At 43.2% G+C, this 23,776-nt stretch overlaps 1 protein-coding gene across 1 annotated transcript in view; it reads right to left on the bottom strand.

Moving 5' to 3' along the window:
• The window catches only part of SNX8 (sorting nexin 8), a 115,898-nt gene that overhangs the window by 11,412 nt on the left and 80,710 nt on the right, over window positions 1–23,776 (bottom strand). Inside the window, exons 2-5 of the mRNA XM_008566757.1 lie at window positions 8,262–8,452; window positions 5,526–5,643; window positions 3,275–3,396; window positions 993–1,073 (exon numbers count right to left, since the gene is read on the bottom strand). Of these exons, the coding sequence (XP_008564979.1) occupies window positions 993–1,073; window positions 3,275–3,396; window positions 5,526–5,643; window positions 8,262–8,452 (512 nt within the window). The remainder of the gene's footprint in view (window positions 1–992; window positions 1,074–3,274; window positions 3,397–5,525; window positions 5,644–8,261; window positions 8,453–23,776) is intronic.

The raw sequence follows: 23,776 nt of genomic DNA, 5'->3' as shown, positions 1-23,776 counted from the left end.
TTTATTTATTTATTTATTTATTTATTTTTTAAAAGATGACCGGTAAGGGGATCTTAACCCTTGACTTGGTGTTGTCAGCACCACGCTCACCCAGTGAGCAAACCGGCCATCCCTATGTGGGATCCGAACCCTCGGGCGGGAGCGCCGCCGCGCTTCCCAAGCGGCGCACTATCCAGTGCGCCACCGGGCCGGCCCAAGAGAAGCAGTTTTAAGAAGGAAAAATCAGGGCCATCCCGTGGTTCACTCGGGAGAGTGTGGTGCTGATAACACCAAGGCAACGGGTTCAGATCCCTACGTAGGGATGGCCGGTTTGCTCACTTGGGAGAGTGTGGTGCTGACAACACCAAATCAAGGGTTAATACCCCCTTACTGGTCATCTTTAAAAAAAAAAAAGAAAAAGAAAACAAAAAAAGAAGAAGAAGAAGGAAAAATCAAAAACAAAAAGCTACCAAATAGCTACCTTACTCCTTTTTTTAACAAGACCAGATTAATTAAATTTAAAAATAAACAAATGCAACAATCAATCCCCTGAAATCCCAAAAGCTGGGAGGGCAAGCATATGTCCACCTGAGTCACAGAAAGGCAGCTGACGGTATGAGGAGCTTGATGAGCCCCACAGTCAAACAGAGCTCAATTCACATCCAGGCCCTGCTGTTTAGATGTTTGGGACCTTGGGAGCTGGCTGGTGGCTCACTTGGGAGTGGGTGGTGCCAATAACACCAAAGTTAAGGGTTCAGATCCCCATACCGGCCAGCCACCAAAAAAAAAAACATTTGGCAAATGACAGCCTCTCCGAGCCTGTTTATTGTCTTGTAAAACAGGCCTAACACCCCTATGTTTCAGAACAGCTGAAATGAGGGTTAACTTAGAAGTACACACAATGGATCTTAGCATAATGCCTGGCACTCAGTAGAGGCAAAATAAATATTAAGTGTTAAAATGATTGCTTCTCTGGTTAAGAGAAAAAGTAATCAAAAAAATTAGAAAAATACCTTGGCCCTGGTAGCCAGTTTACAATTCATGAATTCATCTCCAACACACTGAGCTGATTCCTTTAACTTGTTCTGCACATCCTGCAAAAGGAAAAAAAGAGATAACTTCACCCTCTACCATCAGCAAAAAGTTAATGTGAGATGAATTAAATCAATAAAAAGCAGGATATAGACCTTCCTTAAGAGAAATGTGCTTCCATGTGTTTGCTTTCACATAAGTATTCCACAATCTCTTTACTGTCTCTTCTTAGATTTTTTTTTTTTTTTCATTGATTTACACTTTACAGTGGTCTTCTATAGACAGGAAAGCCTGACTTAATGACAGTAGCATTACCAAACTCCCAACTCTGGAGTAGAGAGATTGCTTTCCAGAAATACGGTAACTCCATCTACAAACTAGGGGGGCTAGCCAGTTAGCTCAGTTCATTACAGCACAGCCGTGTAACACCAAGGTCAAGGGTTCGGATCCCCTACTGGCAAACTAGGGACAGCATCAATACTTGAGACAGACATCAGATTCATTAGACCCTGTTAGATTCCAAATGGAGCAACAGAATAGAAGCTAAGGTTTCTCTCTTCCTCGTATGAACAGATCCATGGGGCAAGGGAATCCCAGAGCCCAGAGAGAGTGATGAGCAGAGAAAGGGCAGGTGCTCTGGTCCTGACCCCTGGCACCCGAGCCCTGTCTTGTGAACAGAGGCCTTCCTGGCAAAGCCAAGCCTTAAAATAAGGAGCCACCCCAGAAACACAAGGACAGACCCTAATACACAGCTGTTAATGTGTTAGAAATTCTAGAATTTCAGAGATGCCTTAAAGAACATCTTGCCTAATTCTCTCATTTTACCAAAAATGAAAGCTGACATCCAGGTAGGTTACAGGGAACACTCCATCCATGGAAAGGCAAGGGGAGAACAGGGATTAACAGCAGCTGTATGGGGGTGTTGCCCACTCTGCATCCCTCCCACATCCCTCTCCACCTCCCTCTCCCTGGCCTAGGGCCTAAGCAGTTCCCAGGTCCTTCTATACTCCTGGCAATCAAGGTCTCTGTTCCAAAGGAACTTATCCACCCCAGGGCTCAAAAGACCACACTCCCTGCTCAAGGGAGAAGGTCGCATTATGTACTGAATGTCTGGTATGAGTGTACAGGTACCCACTGTGGATATCACCAAGGAAAGCCCACAGCCTTCTAAAAGAGGTCAAAGGCCCCTTCTGCCTCCGAGGGAAGCAAAAGCAAAAGGAAGGAAGACTTGTGCTGACCCTGCCTTTGTGAGCTCTGTGGCCTGTATCTTTCCATAGCAGGGATAAGGGACAGGAGGCGAGGTTGGCCCCCGTAATTCCCCATTCAAGAGGCTTCCCTGTAATAGGGGAGACTTTGAATATGTCTAGTCCACACTGGAGCCTCCCCTCACCCCACAGCGAGAGAGTCCTGCAGACACACATGAAAAAGGATTACATCTTTCCTGTGGAAGACCTGGCAGCCATTCCCTTCTCAACTGGAAACAAGAGCTTTGCTTTAGCTTCTTTTTTTTTTTTATCGTCTTTTTACGTGACCGGTAAGGGGATCACAACCCTTGGTGTGGTGTCACCCACACTGTGCTCAGCCAGTGAGCGCACTGGCCAGTCCTATATAGGATCCGAACCCGTGGCGGGAGCATCTCCGCACTCCCAGCGCCGCACTCTCCCGAGTGCACCACAGGGCCGGCCCTGCTTTAGCTTCTTGACTCTCACTGAGGCTGTGCAATGGCAGCTTACAAAAAGAAATTAGTATTCCTGTATACGTGAAGGCACTGTTTTCCAGGACACGGGTCTATACTGTGGTGCGCTAAGGAAAGCTACGGAGACGTGGCCTGTTTTTCCAATGGTCCTTAGTCACATGGGGCTTTTTTTTTTTAAGTAAACACTTATATCTGGAGTCCCTAGCACTTCCATAAGCCCTACATAAACCATCTAGCCTTCAGTATATTAGCTCTAAATCCCCAAAGTGTCTACACTACGAACCCACGATTTCCACATGGACATAGAAAATCCTGCACAGTCAAAATCAAGGATGCCTCTTAAAAATCATATTCAACCTGTTATCTGGAAAGTAAAGAAGTCTTATTTATGTTAAGATAAATAAGACTTATAAAATAAATTCCTTCCAAGCAACCAAATAAGGGAAATGAGACAGGGAGAAGAGCAAGAAAACAAAAACAAATTTAAGATGTAAGTAAGAGCTTAAGGAACCTCAGAATCTACCACATGGACAGGATGAGAACACAGATGTTTTTTAATATACTTACGGAACCACTGAATGAGAGGAACAGCTTGAGGATGACATCCTCAGAGAACGGGGGGTGCCGGGCCACCAGGTTAATGAAGCGCTTCAGGGCTCTCCTTCTGGCTTCGATGAATTCCCTGTCAGCTGAGGAAGAGCCTAAGTCACCAAACAGTCTAGTGCACTTCCCCAAAATCTTCCACTCTTAGCGAGTTCCCAAAGCATTTCAGTAGAGGAGTTCAGAGCATGCCACACAGCTAGCTGAAGGCATTGGATGGGCCCCATCATTCCCAGGGCCACAGACACAAACCCAGCAAGGCTGCAGAAGAGCAAGACCCCTCCTCCATGTCCCCCGACCCCACACAAACACAAACTTGGGTTCAGTGACTGCCAAAGAAAACCACAGATGTATCTGTTTCAATCAAGAGGACTGGGAACCAAGCCTGATTCCTCACTATGATTGTCTACATTAAAGACATCTTCTATAATCACTTTTTGGCACTTTTCTCCAGGAACAAATGAGTTGTGCTTGTATATTAACGTAACTCAGTTTTCCTATTTACATCACTTATAACTCACTCTGTAATGGATCCAATTATTAACTGCTTTCATTCTGGTTAGTTTCACTTCTGGGGGTGGGGTGAGGAAAGGAAAAGTATATATATATATGTATATATATATATATATTTTTTTTTTTTAATTTATCAATATACAATGTAGTTGATTTTCATGAGAAAAACTATATACTGACACATCAAGGATATTTAAATCTGAACACAAATAGAAATGGTATTTAAGATATTACTTTTAAGTTATTAAAAAAATACAGTTGAATGATGCCCACCTCCCCCCTCAGGACCACCAGATATCCTTCTGTAGAAGGCCCGGCTTTCATAAATGCTAAATCAGTAACTCAGTGTTGGCATGCACAGTTTCCAGCTGCTGAACACTAACTACACTTAACCAACTTTGCTTTTTTTTTTGTCTTTTTTCGTGACCGGCAATGGATCGCAACCCTCAGTGTCGCGCCCGCACTGGAACGGGACCGGGAACGGGACCGGCAACGGGATCACGACCCTCGGTGCTGCGTCCGCACCTCGCTCATGCGCCCCCACCTCGCTCAGCCAGTGAGCGGCCGGTCTGTATGTGGGATCTGAACCCTTGGCGGGAGCGTCGCTGTGCTCCCAAGCGGCACACTGTAGCAGTGCACCACCGGGCCGGCCCTACACTTAACCAACTTTGATGCTTGAATTTTAGTAAGAATCACCTATCCTCAACACATTTTCTGATCTCTGCTGCCCTCAGTATTCCTTGGACCTCTCAATGTGACAAAATAATCTGTTCTACAGTGCTCACATGTGACTTGAAGAAAATCACATTATCAGACTCTGAGCTACTCAGTGGCCAGGGAGAGGCAAAAGTATTTATGTACCATTTTAAGAGATATCAGATAGCTGGAAACCAGCCCACGGTATTAAACCTCGAGCTATTTCCCTGGTCAAGTATACAGTTATTTTGGGATGGCTGGGAAATGGCAGGAAGGCAACTGATTAGCTTTGGCATTAACTCTCCTACCCACCAAGTTTTATTCAACTTTTGAGAAAAGGGCTATGGGAGAGAGGACCCTGAGATCCAGAGATGGCAACCACCATCTCCCTGTGCTCTGGAACCCTGGGAGAAACAGGCCAGTCTAAAAGGAGCCTGCAGGTTATCTGTGCTCTCCCACCTAGCCCAAGGCAATCTTCAGGGGCAGCAGTGAAGAAGTGGCAGCCATCTGACATTCCTTGTCTCCTTTAAGATGCAGAGTAGATTTCCTACCTTACATTTACTTCTGTTGGTACCCATTACTCAGGTTCACGTGGCTTTGCAAAAGCAGGCAAAACAAACTGCCAGCCACATGAGCTAATAGTGCTCCTGGCCTCCCACACAGAAGCACTAAGAAGTCCTGGCCCTGTGCTCTGGAGAGAAGCGGGGTTCCTTCTTTCACATTTGTATAATAGGAACCTCCCTATGTGTCAGTCATCCAGCCAGAAGGCTCAGGTGGTCCAACATTCCCAGGCGCCAATCACCCTCCCTGTATCAGACCTGGGCTCAAGCCACGACGATGACTCCAGAATTGCCAAGGGGCTCGTACTTTACTGTAGCCCCCTCCTGGGCCCCGAGTCAACAGTGGCTCCTGGTCTACAATGGGATCCATCACCGAGCCAGCAGCTCAGAATCCTGGTGGGTGGACTCACTCCCACCCATCCCCGGGTCTCTGGCAAACCCAGCTTTACCTCCCAGCATTCTCTTGGGTGGAAGGGCTGGCACCATGCGATACGGGAACTTGTGCAGGAGCGCTTCGTGGAAGACCACAAAGTCATTGTACCGTCTATACACAGAGGACTTGAAGCGCTACAAGAAAAAGGGTTCAGTCCTCAGATCAGACATCAGAAACCATGACATTTCATCATTCCCCTTATGTCTCCTTCAGCCACTCAACAGGACCCAGAGAAATAATACAGACTGAATAGCCTTACCCAAAATGCTTGCAACCACAATTGTTCCAGATTTCAGATTTTTTTTTTTATTTTAGAATATCTGCAGAGACTTAACTGATTGAGCATCCCTAACCAGAAAATCCAAAATCTGAAATGCTCCTTTGAGTGTCATGTCATGGTGCTCAAAAAGTTTTAAATTTTGGAGCATTTCAGATTTCAAATTTTCGGATTAGGAATGTTCAACCTATGCTACTGAACTCCTCATCTTCTGTCACCAGGCCTTTGCTAAAAGGAGAAATCCTATAATTCCCTAATGTATGATAATACGACCTTTAAACTTTGCATAGCTTTTTTTTTTTTTTTGTCTTTTGTCTTTTTCCATGTCCGGCAACGGATCTCAACCCTCAGTGTTGCCCCCGTACCGGACCGGGGACCGGCAACGGGATTGCAACCCTCGGTGCTGCTCCCGCGCCTCGCTCAGCCAGTGAGTGGGAACCGGTCTGTATGTGGGATCCGAACCCTCGGGCGGGAGCGCCTCCGCGCTTCCCAAGCGGCGCACTTATCCAGTGCGCCACCGGGCCAGCCCTAACTTCACTTTTAACTATCCTTTATCATGGATCATCCGAAAGAGACAAGACTATTTATAGAAGTTTTTTAACTGCTAAGGTGGGCACCCATCCTTCCCTTAAAAGGTAGCACATAAGGATAATGCATTCCTTACTTCATGAATGCTAACACACAGCTCAGAACTGCCTCCTGAAATAGATCCAACTGTCTAAGGACAGATCAAGCACTGAATATGAACTGAAACAGAGCAGACACCTGACGCAAACATACATGCCTACAAACTCCATTGTGAACACCATCACTGATAAATTTGCAGGCTCCACAAGACCAGCGTCCTACACACCTGTGGCAACCTAATCTGTTCCTAATGTAAGAGCTTACATAATAAACGTGCATGTGCAGATGTCTTCAAAATTAAATATGTGATATGAAGAAAAAATATAAACTCAAGTGTCCCCATCTCTACCCAGGACACACATGCATCATGCACATCTCTACTAACCCGACTCCAGCATGGACGCTGAGCAGGGCCATGTACCTGGAGGAAATACGCGGCCCAGAAGATTCTCCGCGACTTGCCCAGTGAGTGGGCTGACCCATCCTCACTCACTTCAGGAGGTGGCCTGGGCAAAATTACCTACTTCTACAAATGTTTGCAGTGAGGCAACCCATTTACTTAAAGAACAGGCAGTTTACTGATACTGGAAAAAAGGCCAGCAGCTGGCTCACCGGAAGCGAACAGCAGCTTCCCACACACACAGAGCTGCCTCACCTTGCAGGCTGTCGGGCCCTGGAAGCAGGGCTGCTTTGTCCTACCACATGGCATCATGCCAGCTGGTTCTCACATTCCCAACCATGGTTGAGAAGCCCGAGAACCAAAGTTCTACCAGACAGCAATGCTGGCCTTGAAATAGTCCTGGGAGGGAACCCTTCCCTCTCTGCCTGCTGCCTTCATCCCTGGGTAGCAGCAGCAACAAGTGTTAGAACAGAGTGTAGTCACAGGCTCTAAATCTAAAACACAGTGAAACACAAGTATTGTGATTCCTCACTCGGACAGAACATTGCAGTCAGAAGTGACAAGAGACCTGCTCACTCGGTCCTTAAGACACACCTTTTTATCTGGGACCATCTGTTCCTGAGACTTTTCAAGCACACCCTGGCAGAGCTGCCCGGACCAGTGCTGTTGTTGCCAGGGCTGCCCTCTCCCACATGGGTGCAGACCGTGCTCTGTCTCTGCAAATCCCCCTGAATGTCACAGACTCCACAGCTCACAAGGATAATATTAGTTCAGTTATTTAATCCCCAGGATAAGGGATAAAAACCCCCATCGAAATCTACCCTAACTGAACCAAGACACTGAAAGATAATGGATGAAGGGACAGAAAGACCAACACTGTTAATACCACATGGGCTCTACCTGCTCAAGGGCCAAACCTGCTGCCATGTTCTGAATCTGGTTAACTCAGATATTGGAATGCCCTGAAAACAGGAAGGCAGTGTTATTAAAGGGGATTAGATTGGCACATAACAATCTGGCCCTGCAAATTTGATTTGCTATTTAGAGTCCATATTCTAGGGGGTCAACATTCTAATACTCAGAGGCTTCCCAATATTGCAAAACTACCACCAGGCTAGCTTGTGTTCAGGGTTTGAGCTCTGCAGACCATCCGTATGAGATTCTTAAGAAACAGGATTCCAGAGTGCAGTGATGCGGAGGATGGACAGGACAGGGAGGTGACAGGACCAGGTGGGGACATGGCTGAGCCAGAACGAGATGTAGGGAACAACATATATGGAAAAGTCTGCTCTGCAGCTTGATTGTGCTATCAAGTTTTGGACCTTACATTTAAGCCAGGCATACAGACTCTCTTCAGCCCTTCTCCCATCATACCGCTCCTGCCCTAAGACTTGTCCCTTTCTCCCCTTTAAAAGCCCCACAACCCACACCCAAAATCTGCCAGCTACCTGGCTGGAAACCTCATATTCCACATGCTTCAGGAAGAGGCCCTTCTTCTCCGGGATGAGCTCCACCTGCACAGTGTCCCTGGCCAGCAGCTCCTGCAGGGTGAGGGACAGCAGCAGTGGGTTCCCCTGCGGCATCTGCATCCGATTGGGGTCTGGGTCCCTATGTTCGATGACCTGGGGTGTTGGCAAGTCTGTAGGAGAGAAGGTGAAGGCTCAATAAAAACAATTGCTGAAAAAATGGAGCCTCCCTCCACTGTGTGCAAGCGTGGCATGTGGACTCTGGCCACATCATGCAGCCAAACCCCATCCCGAGCCAGGCCACACGTATTCATTCACACTAGGTAGTCGATACTGAGGGGCACATCCTTCTGCTCCACTACTCCAGGAGACTTGCACCTGCTTGTGAATCAGCAAATACGCCCACATTTCTGTGACAAGCCAAACCTAGTGTTCAACTTAGGGAAAGAAAACAAAGTGAAATATTTACAAATTATGTGCAAAAAAAAGAGTCCTCTTTTTCTCTAGAGCCAAGAGAAGGCGTTCAAACAAAAGAAACTGGCCATGTAATTTTCTATATGTCCCAATGTTTCTACGATTAACATATATTACTTTCATCTGCCAAACAATCATTCTAACTTGTTAAAAAAACAAACAAACAAACAAACAAAAACAAATTCTACATGCCTGCTTATAGGTAGGATTCTTGATCATACAAACCAAAGAATTAAGCCCTAAAACCTCAGCTTCCTTATGGACAAGAAGTCACTCACATATCATTCCCAAAACAGAAAGAAGACACAATATTCAGAGACTTTATGCCTAACAACTTGCAAAAAAAAAAAAAAAAAAAGGAAATTATGTTAAAAAGCCAGTTTGGTTTTTGATACAGGGAGAGTTCTAAATAGAAAAAAAGACATTCTTTACATTTAAAGAAAATGATATGGTGAAGGTATTCCATGGGGTGGGGAGAAAGGCCTTATTACAATTAACATTGCTATAAATAAGTACAGCAAAGTGTAGGCTTCTTTCCTCTATTTTCCAAATTTTCCTCACTATTGTATCACACGATGATTTACTTCTTAAAGTCACTCCAGTGCAAGATGCTGTTAACATTCCAAAACAAAATTAATGACTAGATTATTTTCATCTGTGAAATTACTCTGCATTTTAGGATTTAAAATGTAGCTGCCTTTAATTGCCCTTAAGGCTTAAGAAAGAAAACTAACGCCTTACTGCTATTTAGGAATCCCCAAAGATCTCATAAAAACTCCTCACAAAAATTCAATATTACATGCTCTGAAGCAGGGATCTCTCAAGTGAGGGTATCCATCCTGGGGTCAAAACAATCCTCAGGGATTCAGGAAAAAAATATTAGCAATTTTTTTCATATTTTTTATCTCTTCCTTTTTAAGTTATGTTCTCATGGTAATATTATAATACACATAATACCGTAGTAAAGTAGCACATGCACACAACTTATTCAAATATGTATATGCATAGATGCGTGCAAGTATGCATGTGTACATGTATGTGCATATGAGTGCGCATATGTGCATGCATGCGTGTGTGTATATTTGAGGGTGCACATGTGTGTATGTTAGGAGTCCCCAACATTTTAACAACCACCCTATGGAGATCACAGCTCTCTAGGGCACCTTTCTCCCAGGTCATCTCAGGAACCCAGCTCCTTTCCATGTAAAATGTTTTGACGACCTTAAAACTTTTGTTTACACAGACTCCTTAGGGACTACAAGTATCCTCAGTCAATAAACCACCAAGCACTTAAGTACCTACTCCAGGGAATATAGTGATGAATAAGACAGGATCACTGAGCTCATTAATATATCTATTCATCCAGCAAACAGCTGTAAGTGTCCACCATTGCCAGGCAAAGTCTATAAATATCTGCACTCAAGGAAGACCATGAATCATGCCATAACAACATTAACAGCACCCTGAAAATTACAGAAAGGAAGCCAAGACACAGCACTAGAATGCAAACTCCAGTAGGGCATGGGCTTAGTCTGCTTAATTCTCCGATGTAGCCCAACTGCTAGTGCCTGGCACACAGTAAGGACTTAAGGGACATTTGCTAAATGACTACCTGTTGATATTCTACTTACAGGAATGAAAATTTTGCTTTTTTCTGGTGGAAGGTAAAGACCTGTTTATCTAGAGCATAGAATATGTAGAAAAACAGGAAATAAAAAAGCTGAAAAGGTAATATGGAAAGAATAGTTTTATCTGAGAAAATATTTGCAAGTCATACGTCTAATAAGGGACTTGTATCTGGAATATAAAGAACTCTTCTTACAAGTCAGTAAAAAAAAGAGTCAACCCAATTTTTTTTTTTCCTTTTTGTCTTTTTTCGTGACCGGCAACGGCTACGGGATCGCAACCCTCGGTGTTGCTCCCGCACCTCGCTCAGCCAGTGAGCGGCCGGTCTGTATGTGGGATCCGAACCCTTGGCGGGAGCGCCGCCGCACTTCCTAAGCGGTGCACTGTAGCAGTGCGCCACCGGGCCGGCCCCAACCCAATTTTTAAACAGGCAAAAGATTTACATAGACATTTCTCCAAAGATATACAAGTGGCCAATAAACAAATGAAAAGATGCTCAACATAATTAGACATCAGGGAAATGCAAATCACAACCACAGTAAGCTACCACCCACTTTTGGTCTAACAATTTTTTTTTTTTTTTAGTTTTTAAAAGACAAGTGTCTTTTAACATCCTTAGAATGTTAGGTATTATTGCTACCATATGATCCAGCAATTCCAGTTCTAGTTACTACCCCAACTTATAATGATCTGACAATTTTTTTACTTACAATGGTGCAAAAGAGTATTCAATAGATTACATGAGGGCCGAGCCCGTGGCGCACTCGGGAGAGTGCGGCGCGCTGGAAGAGCAGCGACGCTCCCACCGCGGGTTCAGATCCTATATAGGAATGATCGGTGCGCTCAGTGGCTGAGCGCGGTGTGGGCGACACCACACCAAGGGTTGCGATCCCCTTACCGGTCAAGAAAAAGACAAAAAAAGGGCCGGCCCGTGGCTCACTCGGGAGAGTGCGGTGCTGATAACACCAAGGCCACGGGTTCGGATCCCACATAGGGATGGCCGGTTCGCTCACTGGCTGAGCGTGGTGCTGACAACACCAAGTCAAGGGTTAAGAACCCCTTACCGGTCATCTTTTTTAAAAAAAAAAAAAGATTACATGAGATATTCAGTACTTATAAAACAGGCTTTGTGTTAGATTATTTCGCCAACAGTAGGTTAATGTTAAGTGTTCTGACCACATTTAAGGTATGCTAGGCTAAGCTACTATGTTCAGTAGGTTAGGTGTATTAAATGCATTTTCTACTTAAGATATTTTATTTTCAACTTATGATGGGTTTATAAGGATGTAACCCCATAGTAAGTTGAGGAACATCTGTATACCTAGAAGAAATGAAAACGTATATCCACTCAAAAACGTGTACACAAATCTTCACAGGAGCATTATTCACAATAGCCAAGAAGTGGAAAACACAAATGTCCATCAACCAATGAAAGGATAAATAAAATGTGGTCTAGCCACACAATGGAATATTTTCAGCCCCAAAAAGGAATGAAGTACAAATTCATGCTACAACATGAATGAACCCTAAAAACAGACTTAGTGAAAAAAGCCAGACACAAAAGGCCATGAATCATATGATTTAATTTATATGAAATGTCAAGAATAGGTAAATCCATGGAGACAGAAAGTAGATTAGTGCATGCCTAGAGCTGGGAGGGAATGGGGTAATGGATAAACAGTAAAGCGTTGTTTGGGGGGATGACAAAATGCTCTAACATTAATTATGGTGATGGTTGCACAACTCTGAATATACTAAATATACTAAAAATAAACTGACTATACTAAATCCATTGTATTGGATACTTTAAATGGATGAATTGTATGATATGTAAATGATATCTCCATAAAGCTTTTAAAAATAAAAGGCAGGTCACATCAGTAAGAATGGCAGAGTAAGGACCTTCAAAAATCCTCTCCTCCACAAAAGCAATGAAAACAATAACAAAAATAGTCAGAATCAACTTTTTCAGAATTCTGGAAATTAACGAAAGGTTTGTAGCAACCCAGGGTACCCTTATTGATGTAATTAAGTTAAAATGAGGTCATATTGGAATAGGATGGACCTTCATCCTCTTATGACTCCAGTCACAAGAGGAGGACACCACATAAGGCACAGAGACACACAAATGTATTCACAAGAGAGAATACCATTTGACAACAAAGGCGGATATTCAACTCCTGTATCTACAAGCCAACGAAGACCAAAGACTGCCAGCCAACCCCAGAAGCTGGAAGCGGCAGGAATGATTCTCCTCCTACAGGTTTCAGAGGGAGTGTGGCCCTGCCAACACCTTGATTTCAGACTTCTAGCCTTCCCAACTGTAAGACAATAAATTTCTGTTGTTTTAAGCCACCCAGTTTGTGGTATTTGTTGTGGCAGCCCTACAAGACTAATATAAGAGACTTTACAAAATTAGTTTAGAAAAGTCATTAAACAAACAAATAGCAGCACTATGTTGCGGGGTAGGAGGGTGGGGAATCTTATTTCCAGTTTCATTTATTCAAAATGTCCAGTTTCACCAAAAATTTATAAGACATGCAAAGAAACAAAAAGTATGGCCAAACACAGAGGGAAGAAAGCAAACAATAGAAACTGTCCTAAAGGAACGCCCAGACATTGAACTTACCAAAGACTTTAAACCAGCTATTTTAAATATGTTCAAAGAATTAAAGGAAACCGTGTCTAAAGAAATAAGGGAAAGTGTAAGAACAATGTCTTATTAATAGAGAATATCGGGCCGGCCCGGTGGCGCACTGGAGAGTGCGCCGCTTGGGAGTGTGGCGGCGCTCCCGCCGAGGGTTCGGATCCCATGTGGAGACTGGTTCCCGTTCACTGGCTGAGCGCAGTGCGGACACAACACCGAGGGTTGCGATCCCGTTGCCAGTCCCCGGTACGGGTGTGACACCGAGGGTTGCGATCCCATTACCGGTCAGTAAAAAAGACAAAAAGGAAAAAAAAAATAGAGAATATCAATAAACAGATAGAAATTATAAAAAGGAATCATAAAAATTCTGGAGTTGACAAGTTCAATAACTGAGATGAAAAATTCACTAGCAAGGCTCAACAGCAGATTTGAGTGGGCTGAAGGAAGAATCACCAAACCTGAAGATGGGTCAATTGAGATTATCTAGTCTAAGGGGCAGGGAAAAAAAGAATGACAAAAAATGAACAGATTCTCAGAGACCTGTGGGGCACGATCGAGCATACCAACATACTCATAATGCAAATCACAAAAAGAGACGAGAAAGAAAAAGAGAAAAAATATTTGAGTAAATAGCCAAAAATTTCCCAAATTGGTGAAAAACATTCAATAAAAAAATCTCTAACTAGGATCAGTTCAAAGGAGACTCACACCTACACACATCACAATCAGAATGATCAAACTGCAAAAGACAAAGAGAATCTGAAAGCAATAGAAGTGACTCGTCAAGCACAAGGGACCCTCAAAAAGATTCAAAGCTGACTTCTCATCAGAAACCATGGAGTAGGGCTGGCCAATTAGCTCAGTTAGAGCACAGCCTTATAACATCAAGGTCACAGGTTCAGATCCCCATACCAGCCAAATAAAAGAAACCACTCAGTCCTTAATGGATGGTATATTCAAAGTGGTGAAAGACAAAGATGTGCAACAAAGAATTCGGTATCCAACAAAACTATCTTAAAATATGAAGAAAAAATTAAGACATTCCCAGATAATCAAAAACTGAGAGAATCTGTCACTAGCAGACCTGCCCTACAAGAAATAAATCCACATGAAAATATAAAGAGCATCAATAAAAGTAACTACATCAGGAAATATAAAAGACAGTACAAACATATTTTTTATTTGTAAATTTTTTTCTACGTAATGCAAAAGACAACTGCATAAAGCAATAATTATAAGTCTGTTTTGATAGGCATACAATGTGTACAGATTTAATTTGTATGACAATAACAGCACAAACAAGGGGAGAAGGGATGGAGCTATACAGGAGCAAAATTTTTATACACTATTGAAATTAAATTGACATTAATCTCAATTAGACTGTTATAAATTAAGATGATAATTGTAATCCCCAAGGCAATCACTATGAAAATTTACAAGTTTATTAACAGAATTAAAATAATACACTAGAAAATCCCTATTTAACATAAAAGAAGGTACTAATGGAAGAAGAGAGGAAAATAAAAGGTAATAGAGGAAAGAAGGGCGGGCCCGTGGCTCACTTGGGAGAGTGTGGTGCTGATAACACCAAGGCCACGGGTTCAGATCCCTATTAGGGATGACCGGTTAGGTCACTTCAGAGAGTGTGGTGCTGACAACACCAAGTCAAGGGTTAAGATCCCCTTACCAATCATCTTTTTTTAAAAAAAAATAATAATAATAGAGGAAAGATACTGGGGGCACAGGGAGCACACCAGAGGTCACTACTGAAATTTTTAAATTAGATAACGTTTTTTCTATTAAGCACATATTAATATTTATTATTTTCCTGATTATTGAAATAGGTTAGTCTTCTGAGACAGAATGTAAACTCGGTAGTGATTACCAAATGATCACATGCTGCTGAAGAATCTGGACTTTGATCATATGACAATCTAGAAGACAGAGCTCAAAAAAACATTTTAAATCAAAGACACTACCCTTAACACTTGATTGTTCTCAAACATCTTAATAACCCCTCTGTAGAAGTTTCAATCATAAGAAAGCTATGATTTTAAATATCAATTTACTAAACTAGGATGCCTATATATTCAAAACAAATTTTAATTAAGAAAAAGAAGGAAGAAAGGTCATTTCAGACAGGCTACTCGGTCATGTGATGGACCACACGCCGCAGAAACAGCAGAAATACATGAAGGAAGATTCTAGTTTTCTATGGGAATCAATGTTATGTTTACTGACAAGACCTTAATACTCTTATCAAATTGACACCCTCTTAAAGGTAAGTAAGACCCAGTGCCTGGAACTGCACTGCCCACCAACCTGACCCCAAGAGATAAAACAGATTAGGTGAGAGAGGCCAGCCAGGCCCCACCCTGAAAGGCTGTGGACAAAGGATGGGATCTGACTCAGAGAGATCTGGGGTCGAGATCCCAGCTGTGTAGCTCGGCGAGCAACCACCTCTCAGCTTACTATTTCTAATCCATAAAATAGACATAAGGATATCCTTACCTGGGCCCAGACATCACCATCTATGCCTTGATTATAACAACAACCCCTTACAGGCCCCTCTGACATCATTCTCTTCCTGCTCTAGCCCATCTGGCACAAACTTCTTTATAGTGGGGTCCAGACTCAACCCAGAACATGGAGTTGGAAGCGCTGGCCCTGAAATGCCACTCACTACCTCTGAAACCCTGGGAAGGAAGTAGCCTGTCAGATCACAGACTGAGAGCCTTAGAATTAAATGAAACAGTAGAGCTGAAAATAACTAATAGGAAACACGCCATAAATGTCCCCTACTTCCTTCCAGATTTATTATTCTCCAATCAAAAAAGATTTTGTAAATCTGCTAACTAAAACTTAGAATGTATTCCCCATGATAGGTTTTTGGTGGCCATCAGCTCCTTAGGCAGGCCCAAGTATTAATGCCTTGCATGGGATGCATGTGGAGCTCACACACCACTCCTGTTTGGATACCTCACTACCCCAAGAGCAGAGATACCACTAGAAGAAACAGCCAACCAGCAATTAAAGTATTAGAGATCATTTCAGCTTCAAAATTTTGTGATTCTCCAAGTCAGCTATCCACAAGTCAGAAAGTAATGAAACATTCTCTCTCTCTCTCTCTCTCTCTCTCTCTCTCTCACACACACACACACACACACACACACACACACAGAGCTCTCCTTCCCAACCTCTTTCCATCAGAACCTTTGGACAGTAATCACCACTAAAATGCGTGTCCCAAGCAATCTAGCTCCATGAATTCTGTTAGCAGCTAACATCTTGGGGTCCTTATTCCCCAGAGTCCAAAGCTTTGGGAAAGAAACAGGATTCACCCAATAAACCACGCTGTAGCACATGCCCTCTTTATCTAAGCAAACCCTTTGTAAATGCTGACCTATGCAGAAGACACAGGCTGAGAGACCCTGTGCACAGTGCACAGAGGGACTGACACTCACAGGTTCTCAATCAGCACAGCTGCAGTTCCCTGCATCTGTTGTTGTGAATGCCAAGCCCCCCCCAGCCTGGCCCCCACACTACTTCATGCTGACCCAGCGGAGGGGCTGCACTAAGCACTTGGAAATGTCCCCAAGTCCATGCAGCCCAGACACTCCTTAGGATTCTCCCCAAACTGGTAGAGTGCCCTTCACATGTAAAGTGCTTTTAGAACCATTAAAGGACATTTGGATTTTATAAGCAGGGGGTGAGTAAGATTCCTATCATCCCAGAGGATTTGAATGCATCTTCCAATGGACTCCAAGCTCAGTGATCTACCACTACAGAAGGCTGCTGTTCCTACTACCAGTTCCCCAGAATGTGGGGATGAAGACGACCAGCGAGAGATGGCACAGAGAGGCACGGGGCTAATTCTCCAAATTGAGCATTCCTCAGAATCACCTGGTGGGCTTATTCAAAAACAGATGGCTGGACCCCACCCCCAGCATATTGCAGATAAAGAAACGGAGGCTTAGAGAAGTGTTGGGGAGAAGGTTTGCATTTCAGTGGCCCCATCAAGAGCACCACACAGGTCTTGAGGCTGAGCATCTCCAAGGATGCAGAGGACAGGTTTGCCTAGGTGGCCAGAGGGCCAGTAAGTAAGGCAATGAAGAGACAAGGAGTTGGCTTTGACTGGGAATGTCCTCAGCCACAGGCCCTCTTATGTGTCCTTCCACCTTAGTTTTCTGAGAGCAAGAAGGGCAGAAAATCCAGGTGACTGGGTTTAGCCTAGGGGTTCTCAAGCTAGCTGCACATTAGAATTACCCGGGGTGCTTTTAAAACTATAGATGTCTGAACCAGCACAGACCAATTAAATTAGAACTTTAAAGTAGGGGACCTGAACTGGAAGGTTGCAAATCCTCTCCAGGTGATTTTAAGGAGCATCATGGTTAAGAGCCATTGGCTTAGGGCCGGCCCGTGGTTCACTCGGGAGAGTGTGGTGCTGATAACACCAAGGCCACAGGTTCGGATCCCACATAGGGATGGCCGGTTAGCTCACTGGGTGAGCATGGTGCTGACAACACCAAGTCAAGGGTTAAGATCCCCTTACCGGTCATCTTTTAAAAAAAAGAGCCATTGGCTTAGGGCAGTGGTTCTCAATCACCTGGTGAGCTTCTTAAAAAACAGGTTGCAGGGGGCGGAGCCCGTGGCGCGCATTCGGGGGAGTGCAGCGCTGGGAGCACAGCGACGCTCCCGCTGCGGGTTCGGATCCTATATTGGAATGGCCGGTGCGCTCACTGGCTGAGCGCGGTGTGGGCAACACCACACCAAGGGTTGCGATCCCCTTACCGGTCACGAAAAAAAAAAAAAAAACAAAAAACAGGTTGTAGGGTCCCATCCCACACATTCTCATTAACTGGGTCTTGGGTGGGGCCTGAGAATTGAAATTTCTAACAAGTTCTAAGGTGCTGGCTGCTGGTCCAGGGGCAACAGTTTGAGAGCCACTGTGGTATGGTGAGCAGAGAGAAGGCATTCAGTACCTTGCCTAACCTTGCCCCAAAACAGAATCAGGTGTTCCTAAGTGCTGCAGCCTTGCTTTTATTTATTCATCCAGACAGGAAAAAGATAGGGAAAATGAACAATGACATTCCACACTACAACTTTTCCACTGAAATAAAATGAAATGGAGTCAATAGATGGCCTCAATTTTCAACATGAATATTCCTTCTCAAGTACATGAAACTATTTCTACCTTTGATTAAAAACTTCTCTAAGCGACTGTTATTCTGAAATTAACAAATTGTTCTCAGGAAATGGAAGCAGAAGTTTCCTCGTTCTTATCATGGCCATGGCCTCAAAAATGAGAATTCAGCAGCTCTGTGGCCAGGGAACACCAGGAACACCCCAAATGTGGGAAAACAAGTACTTCTTTCCATAGGTAGCACACTTCACCCCAGATCCTCTCATGCCAAAGACAGTTCCATAACCACTGTGCTGTTTGACTACCTACAGGTAGCACACTTTAAACAGAAACTTTTCGTAACCTTGATTTCATTAAACTGAAGGTTTATTTTTTGTTTAATAACTTATTTTATGTAACATAACATTACAATTAGGGGGGGGACCGGTATGGGTATCTGTTGGGAAAATGTAGGAAAAATGGTCAGGGCCCCTCAGATGTTCCAAATCTTGCCAAGCATTTGATGTAAATAGGTATATGTGCTCAGGTGTTCCTTGATTATCGTCTAGTGTAATTGCGCATGTGCACCCAGGTGTCCTGGGTTATGGACTTAAAAGTATAAGGATGAGTGGCTCTGATCCACAGCGCCTCCCATCCCCAGGATGCCCCTACTGCTGCTGGAGGCTGCTGCCCCCAGAACGCTCTGCAAGGCCACTGCTGCTACCGGACCGCTGAGGAAGTTGAGGGCTGAGCTCATGTCATCTGCCAACAGCTCCTTGAATCTTTCCCAATTACCCAGCATGGACCTGCGTGTGAGGGGTCTGGGGGCCCAGTCTGTACAATGGGTTTGGAGGGTCTGAGCCCTAGCTCTGACAATATAAATGGAAACTTAGCATAACTAAAATAATGAAAAATTTTGGCTTTAGTTATGATTTATCTTTTTTTTTTTAAAAGATGACGGGTAAGGGGATCTTAACCCTTGACTTGGTGTTGTCAGCACGGGTAAGGGGATCTTAACCCTTGACTTGGTGTTGTCAGCACCACGTCACCCAGTGAGTGAACCGGCCATCCCTATATGGGATCCGAACCTGTGGCCTTGGTGTTATCAGCACTGCACTCTCCCGAGTGAGCCACGGGCCGGCCCTAGTTATGATTTATCTTACTTTACAGTATCCAAACCCTTGACCTTGGTGTTATATGATATTTTGAAATAAAGAAAATCACTCCAACCCTACAATCGGTATATACCCATCTTATTTTTGCATATTACCTTCCACATGCATAAGGCTGTAACATACCACATAGGTTAAATATCAAGCATGCTTCCATGTTTCTACAGAACATTTCTCTTTCAAATTTTCTGTAAAAACAAAAAATGCCTACATTCCTAGCTACTCAAATAATCACTATTAACATTTTTCCATTCCATCTTTTTTCCTTTTAAATACATTTACATGTTTTAATTGTGAAATATTTCAAACATACATAAAAGTACAGAAAGTATAATCCATGTATCAACCACCAAGATTTAACTGAAAACATTTTGCCGTATTTTTTTCTGAAGAAAAAATTTTGCATAAATAAAATGTTACTATGCACATAATCCCCACCTTCTCCCCTCCCCTTCTCAAAGTAACCACTATTCTAGAGTTCACAGGTATCACTTCCAGGCAGGTCCTTGTACTTCTCTACATAGGTATCCATAAAATGTATACAAATATCATACTTAGTTATATATATTAAACATATATAATTTTATTTTTCCCACTGGCTTATTTAACTTTTTACATTGAAATAAAACATGCATACAGAAAAGCACACATATCAAAACTGTTCAGCTCAGTGAATTTTCCAAATGAGCACTCCAGTGTAACAGCATCCAGATAAAGAAACAGAACACACTGAGCACCCAACACCCACTCTTGTTCCCTTTCAGTTACTACCCCTCAAGGGTAACCGCTGACTTCTAACACCACAGGTGTTTTGTTGGGGGGGTTGCCTGTTTTTAGATTAAGTGGAATCTGACAGTAAGTTCCTTTGTTGCTGACTTCCTTCCCTCGGCACTATGCTAGGCGATCCACCCATGTCATCGCATGTAGCTGGAGGCTGTTTGTTCTCACTGCTATGGATTCCATGGCATGAAAACACCACCATTTACTTATTCGTTCTACTTCTGCTAGGCCTTTGGGTAGTTTCCAGTGTTTTCCTATTACACAAAGTACTGCTATGAACATTCTAGCACGTGTCTTTTGGTGGACATATGTACGCATTTCTGTTGAGTACATATCTAAAAATGAAATTGCTGGATCACGGGATTTGCATATGTTCAGCATAGTAAATATTTCCAGTTTTCCAAAGTGACTGAGCCAATTTACACTCCCACCAGCAAGAGTTCCAGCTGCCTCACATATGAGCCAACGCTCAGTATTTTCTGTCCTTTCTTTCCCTCTTTCTGGTAGCCCTATGCCTCTTTTAACAGAGCTGCACTCAATTCACCACCTTATCTTGATTTTTTTCTTTCACGTTACAACCACTGTTCCATATTCCTAGGAAGTTATTAAGACTAATTACCTGTAGTAATGGCATAATATCTTAGGTATGAAACTAAAAAATCACTTAGCCATTCTCCCATTAACTGTTTTCTGCTATTATAAATGGCATGAAGAATACCCACATGCACAAAATATTTTGCTGCATTTTTTATTCTATCCTTAGGATCAACTCCTAAAGAATTGCACATTTTTGTTTCCTGCTAATGGACACTTTCCTGAATGGCTTTTATATACCCATATGAACAACACTACATCACTAACAGAAAAATATCAAAGACTTTCTTCAGAAACCCTCTTCAGAGTTATTACAGTGCTACTTTGGTAATCTACTGAATTATGTTCTTATGGCATTTAAAAAAGAAATTTTAGCTTCCTCACTGACAAGCAGAAGGACAACCACTAAGAATAGATTGTAATGCAAGTTTTCTCCGAATCCACTGCCACCCCCCAAAATACTCTTCACTCTCTTCAGCCAGTGAACATTCCTTCCCTGCTGCTCCCCTCGTCCACTTCTCTCTAGCCACACCGGCCTTCTCACTGTCCTATACACACAACAGGCATCTTCTGGCTGTAAAGCCTTGGCAACAGTTTCCTCTTCTCCCTGGGACTCTCTTTGCCCAGATATCTGCCAGACCAACTCCTGTGTTTCCTTCAAATCTTGGTTCAAACATAACTTTCTCAACGACGTTTTTCTCAGTGAAAACCTCATCTTGCATGATCACCTCCACTCCCATCCTAGGTCCTCCCCCATCTCTAATTTTTTTTCCACAATGCTCTATCATATATCATTTCCTTATTACATCTACTGAATATTGTCCACCTCCCGCCACAAGAATATAAACTCCACAAGAGCAGGTCTTTATGTTTATTTTATTCACAATCAGTATCACAATGACCAAGAACAGTGCCCAGCACAAAGCAGATGCTCAATAAACATCTACTTGAATGAGTGAGTGGAATGTAATTCACATGAACAAGAAAGCCATATAACAACCATGATTACCTAGGCACGGTAAAACCTCCAGCCCCCCAGCACCAACAAATCTCATTTAAAGTCTCGCCAATGACAGGAACCATGCCTCAATGAGCTATAGCAAGAGACAAAAGCTGCTGACACAAAGAGGAAGGCTGTCAACAGACGTTGCCGTAGAGGCCATGAGAGTAACATCTCATGTTGGCAGTATCTTACCTCCTCCACCATGGCCTCTCTGCCAATTTTCAGCTATATCCATTTTTCCCCAAGAGAATATAAGAACTCGGATGACATAAAGCTGTAATGTGCCATCTGGACAAATGACTTACAAATAAGAGAAGAAAGTTGTTCATCTTCCTGTAATGGTTAAAATGTTTCTACCTTGAAGCAAAGTATAAATAAACAATCTCATAAGGTCCCTCCAAGCCCTCTGGTACTTATTAGCTAATAATTTCCAAACTGAATCCTCTCCAGCATCCAAGTTCAGTTCAAATACCTCTTCAACAGCGAAGTATTTTCTGAGCCCAGTTAGAGTCTATCAGTCCTTCCTTCGCACTCTCATAATTGGCTTGAGTCTCCTTTTTGAGTCTTCCTCAATCTGTCTCATTCACGGATTTCTCCTAAACTAGAACATATTCCCTTAGGGAGCTTTAATTTCCCAATACTGCCTAACATGGGTGTAGCATATAGCATACACACCCATAAAGTGCTTTATGATGGACAACTACGTACCTGCATTCAAAAGAATAAAGCCAGACCTGTTCCTCACAACATCCACAATAACTACAGTTCCCAATTTATGATGGTTCAACTCACAATTTTACAATTTTTCAACTTTATGATGGTAAAAAAGCAATATGCATTCAGTATGGTCCTCAACTTACAACAGGATTATATCCGAATAAACCCATCGTAAATTGAAAATACCGTAATTAGAAAACAAACTTTTTTTTTTTTTTTCCTTTTTTTGTCTTTTTTCGTGACCGGCAACGGATCGCAACCCTCAGTGTCACGCCCGTACCGGACCGGGACCGGCAACGGGATCGCAACCCTCGGTGTTGCACCCGCACCTCGCTCAGCCAGTGAGCGGGAACCAGTCTGTATGTGGGATCCGAAACCTCGGCGGGAGCGCCACTGCGCTCCCAAGCGGCACACTGTAGCAGTGCGCCACCGGGCCGGCCCGAAAACAAACTTTCAATTTACACTATTTTCAACTTAAGATGGTTTAATCCAGATGTATTTCCATCATAAGTCAAGGAGCATCTGTAATTCAAAATGGATCATAGGCCTAAATGTAAGAGCTAAAACTACAAAACTCTTAGTGGAAAATATAGGAGTAAATCTTCATGACCTTGGGTTAGGCAAAACCTTCTTAGATATGACACCAAAAGCACAAGCAACAAAAGAATAAAATAGGTAAATTTGATTTCATCTCATTTAAAAACTGTGTGCTGCAAAAGAAAATGAGAAAACAATCCACAGAATGGGATAAAATACTTGAAATCATATAATGAAAAGGGACTTGTATCTAGAATATAAAGAATTCTTACAACTCAATTTTTTAAAAAAGACAATGTGCAAAGGATTTGAATAGACATCTTCCAAAGAAGATGTACAAATGGCCAATAGGCACATGAAAAAATGTCCAACCACAATGAGATACCACTTCATACCCACTAAGATGTCTATATTCAAAAAGACAGGCAGAGACGGTGGGGTTAAAAAAAAAATAAAAGGTAGGGCTGGCCCGGTGGCACACTGCTACAGTGTGCCGCTTGAGAGCACGGCGGCGCTCCCGCCGAGGGTTCGGATCCCACATGCAGACCGGTTCCCGCTCACTGGCTGAGCGAGGGGTGGGCGCAGCACCGTGGGTTGCGATCCCGTTGCCGGTCCCGGTCCGGTACGGGCGCAACACTGAGGGTTGCGGTCCGTTGCCGGACACGAAAAAAGACAAAAAGGGAAAAAAAAAAAAAAAAAGGTAATAAGTGTTGGTGAGGATGTGGAGAAATTAGAACCCTCAGACATTACTGGTGGGAATATAAAATGGTGCAGCTGCTTTGAAAAAGTCTAGCAGTTACTCAAAAAAGTTATAGGTTACCATAC

The sequence above is a fragment of the Galeopterus variegatus genome, unplaced genomic scaffold (genome assembly GCF_000696425.1).
Source record: "Galeopterus variegatus unplaced genomic scaffold, G_variegatus-3.0.2 Scaffold267, whole genome shotgun sequence".
Lineage (NCBI taxonomy): Eukaryota > Metazoa > Chordata > Mammalia > Dermoptera > Cynocephalidae > Galeopterus > Galeopterus variegatus.
This window is presented reverse-complemented; position numbering and strand designations above follow the sequence as displayed.